This window comes from Perkinsus marinus (genome assembly GCF_000006405.1).
Source record: "Perkinsus marinus ATCC 50983 genomic scaffold scf_1104296977064, whole genome shotgun sequence".
In the NCBI taxonomy this organism is placed as follows: Eukaryota; Perkinsozoa; order Perkinsida; family Perkinsidae; genus Perkinsus; species Perkinsus marinus.
Genome location: NW_003200286.1, coordinates 103,968 through 107,603, shown reverse-complemented (window position 1 = coordinate 107,603; position 3,636 = coordinate 103,968). Strand labels below are relative to the sequence as shown.

The 3,636-nt window shown below is 40.5% G+C and overlaps 1 protein-coding gene across 1 annotated transcript in view; it reads left to right on the top strand.

Annotated features, from left to right (window-relative positions):
• The window catches only part of Pmar_PMAR024687 (Orotate phosphoribosyltransferase, putative), a gene marked incomplete at both ends in the record, with an annotated part of 2,677 nt that extends 471 nt beyond the window's left edge, over positions 1-2,206 (top strand). Inside the window, 4 exons of the mRNA XM_002764483.1 lie at positions 131-146; positions 329-475; positions 1,290-1,439; positions 2,048-2,206. Of these exons, the coding sequence (XP_002764529.1) occupies positions 131-146; positions 329-475; positions 1,290-1,439; positions 2,048-2,206 (472 nt within the window). The remainder of the gene's footprint in view (positions 1-130; positions 147-328; positions 476-1,289; positions 1,440-2,047) is intronic.
• Positions 2,207-3,636: the final 1,430 nt, after the last annotated feature.

The following is a 3,636-nucleotide window of genomic DNA, read 5'->3' as shown; positions in this document are numbered from 1 at the left end:
CACTGGAGTTTCACCCGTTTAACGTGAAGTGGTGTAATACTCCATGTAAATTAAAAGACGTATATGTTTCCAAGAACACCGGTAATACGTGTTGGAGGAATATATATTTTCTTTCCTCTGCTGAGCTCAGGAGTTTCCTCATAGTTGTAGGAGTTTATATATATGAATTCGGGTAGAAATGTTCAGAAACCAACAAGAATTCTCCAATATTTCCTCGCAGAATTTTCATATTGCCACCAACACATGTAGTTGACCATGTGCATATTTTCCTTTTCACTAGTGTTTTTCATATCACGGGTGAAACTACAGTGTAGTTTGTTGTTTTCAGGGCATTCCTCTGTGCGCGGCAGTTGCGATGGTGTTTGCTTTGAAGCACGGTCGCCCGGATCTACCGTATGCATTCAACAGGAAAGAGGCGAAGGATCATGGGGAAGGAGGAGTCATTGTTGGAGGCCCATTAAAGGGAAGAGTTTTGGTAAGATGGTATTGGGTTAGAAAAAATAATAAGTGTCCTGATAGAGTAAATTTTGAAAAAAATACATCTGTTATGAGGAGTTCACTGGGTATATACGAATTTCTTGTTTATGGGAGTTTCACCCGTTTTACGTGAACTCGGTGAAAAAGGCGATATTCGCGCCGCTATATGCAGTAGTCGTGAAATATGTTTTTCGCTAGTGTTTTTCATATCACTAGGGTGAAACTCCATTGCATACGTATAGCACGCGTCATCTAGAAACGCACGAGCTGGGCTGAAACGTTTCATTTCGTTTTAACGAATTTCAGCTCGAGCGTCTTAGAGCAGTGAGTCCCAATACTCGATTACCGTAAATACATGTCGCGCGGTGGAAATTCGACGAAAAAATTTTTTCGTTATTTTTATTTCCCGGCCCCAGCGTTTCGGAGGACGGTATAGATTATTTAAAATTGGAAATTTTTTGATGAATTCCTGCTTTGAGCATTTTTATGAATCACCGCGAAACGAATATTCACTGGAGTTTCACCCGTTTAACGTGAAGTGGTGTAATACTCCATGTAAATTATAAGACGTATATGTTCCCGCGAACACCGACAAAACACTTGTTTTCTACCAAGTATATAACTTGTATTATAAATTTCGTATTCCCTATTCATATTCATAATTGCTCTACATTGAAGTTTCACCCGTTTTACGTGAAGTGGTGTAATACTCCATGACGTATATATTACCGCAAACACCGATAATATAATTGTTTTTCGAGAAGTGAATTGTGAAATGCATCTTACCAGTGGAACTCCAGTGTTGTTTTCAGTTGATCGACGATGTTATTACTGCGGGGACCGCCATCAGTGAGAGCGTGCAGTTGCTGGGGCAATTTCCTGAATGCAAATTGGTGGGAGTAATAGTAGCGTTGGATCGGCAGGAAAAGGCAACTGCTGAGGCGAAGCGAAGCGCCGTTCAGGTAGTAACTGAGGGCATAGGTTGGAACGCTGATGTTTTTGCAAGAAGAATTTTCTCGAAATTTCAGTAAAATTTTCTTTTTGTTGCCAACACATGTAGTTGACAATGTGCGTAATTTTATCACATGTTCATAGGAATATTTTCTCATTCATGTGAAATAGTTTCGCGTCCTCTTCTTCTTGCGCCGCACCTCTTCGACGAGTATAGAGGTATAGCTGGGGGCTTAGTCACTGCCTGAGCTCTGGTGAACGGATAGATAGTGTGTTACACGGCAGATGAGTAGTTTCGAATCGATTTTCATTAATCTTGGAAAATAACGCACATTTACATTTTTACATTTGCATATGAGATTGACATTCTCTGATTCACTTGTTTAACGTGAAGTGGTGTAATACTCCATGTAAATTGAAAACCGTAAAATTATTTTCCGCGAAGTAAAATGTGAAATATGTTTTTCATATCACTAGGGTGAAGCTCCATCATTACATCTTGTACGAAATTAGAGTTTGACCCTTTTTACGTGAAGTGGCGTAATACTCTGATATTCGCGGTAGTATAATTTTCACTAGTGTTTTTCATATCACTAGGGTGAAACTCCATTGTATGTAGTTGGCCAGCGCGAAGTATGGCATCAAAATTTACTCTATCATTCAACTGAGTTCTATACTCACTTACGCAAGGCAGCAGCAAGAGCAAAGTTCGGAGGCGATCATTCCAGCTGGGATGGAAGAAGCTCTGGAGAAGTATAGGCAACAGTATGGCGTGTAGTAGATTTCGGAAATGTTTTTTTATGATTTTTTGAGATTTGATTTAGTTTTGGGAGGAAGTTTGTTGTTGTTGTTGTGTTGAATTCAATTCGAGGTCGTCAACAAGGGCTCATGCGACTTTGAGAAATAACGTTCCCTAGGGTTTGATAACAATGGGGAAAATGTTGCTAATGTGATGATGACATTTACATGGGAAACTGATTGAAGAATGTGTTCCTAGCCATCCGTGGAAAATTCAAAATGAGTCCTCCTCCCGGAACATTATAGGTTCCTGCATGGTTTGTCAATGCGTGGACGATGCTGATATACTGCTAGGGGTTTGTCGAATTTTCCATTTCTCTGTAAAAAATGAATTTACCAGTGACGATTACATCAAGGAAACGGAAGTATATTCTTGGAGGTAAGCTGGGGAAAAACGTCCGCAAACTCGAATCGGCATCACATTTCCCATGTATAATCGTTCTGTAAGTTGGGGAAAAACGTCCGTGAAATTGGATCCCCACTGTATAATCGTTTCGTACTCGGTGTTGTTTTCAGCGTGGGCGGCCAGTCTTTCGACCGGAGCTGTGTTATGGGTTAACGCGAAACGGAAAGCGGAAATTCGACATCCCTATTTGATCGAAGGTGAGCAACGGTCTTGTGGAAATCAAAGAGGACTACTTATTCGGGGCATCTCGGGCGTCTATGATCGATTGATAATATTGCACAGCGTGTGGTATGGGGTAGTCTTCCCGTTGTTATTCGCGAAGTGTTCACGGTATATCGCGAATATCGCGTTTTTCGCATGGAGAATTACCCCACTTCACGTAAAACGGGCGAAACTTCATTGTCGTTCTTGTACGTTCACTAGCCAAGATTGTGCAGAGAAAGTGTAGAGCTGTTTCATTGAGTGTTGACGCTGGTGCGGTATGAACCTGAGGAGTATACGCTTATTAATACATAATATCGATTTGTGCATTTTCCAATTCGGAATTTCCATGCTGACCCTACAGTGTGTATCAATTTGATATACATCTATCAAAAATTAATAAGAACCGATTTGTAATTATATATCGCATAAGTAGTGCTAATATTACTGTGAACATGTGATGTGATAAAAGTTACCGTTTGGGACTGTGATAGCGACAAGTTGTTCACTATTATTAATCTCGGAAAACAACGCACATTTCCCACATTTGCATATCAAATTGGCACCCACTCTATTTGTCGTCCCTCCCTATCAGGTTTGGAGATGGTGAAATCTCACCCTCTGGTGAAGCAAGTAGTTGGTCCTGAGATTAAACGTTGGAGAATGCTCGGTAAGAAGACCCCTTGTGAACAGCAGAAGTGAAAAAATAATGGAGTACGGATTCTGAATCTACTCAAAATTCTCTATCGTATAGTCATTTCGATTTCTCCTGTCCGTCTTGGACACTTTAGCACAAAAATCGG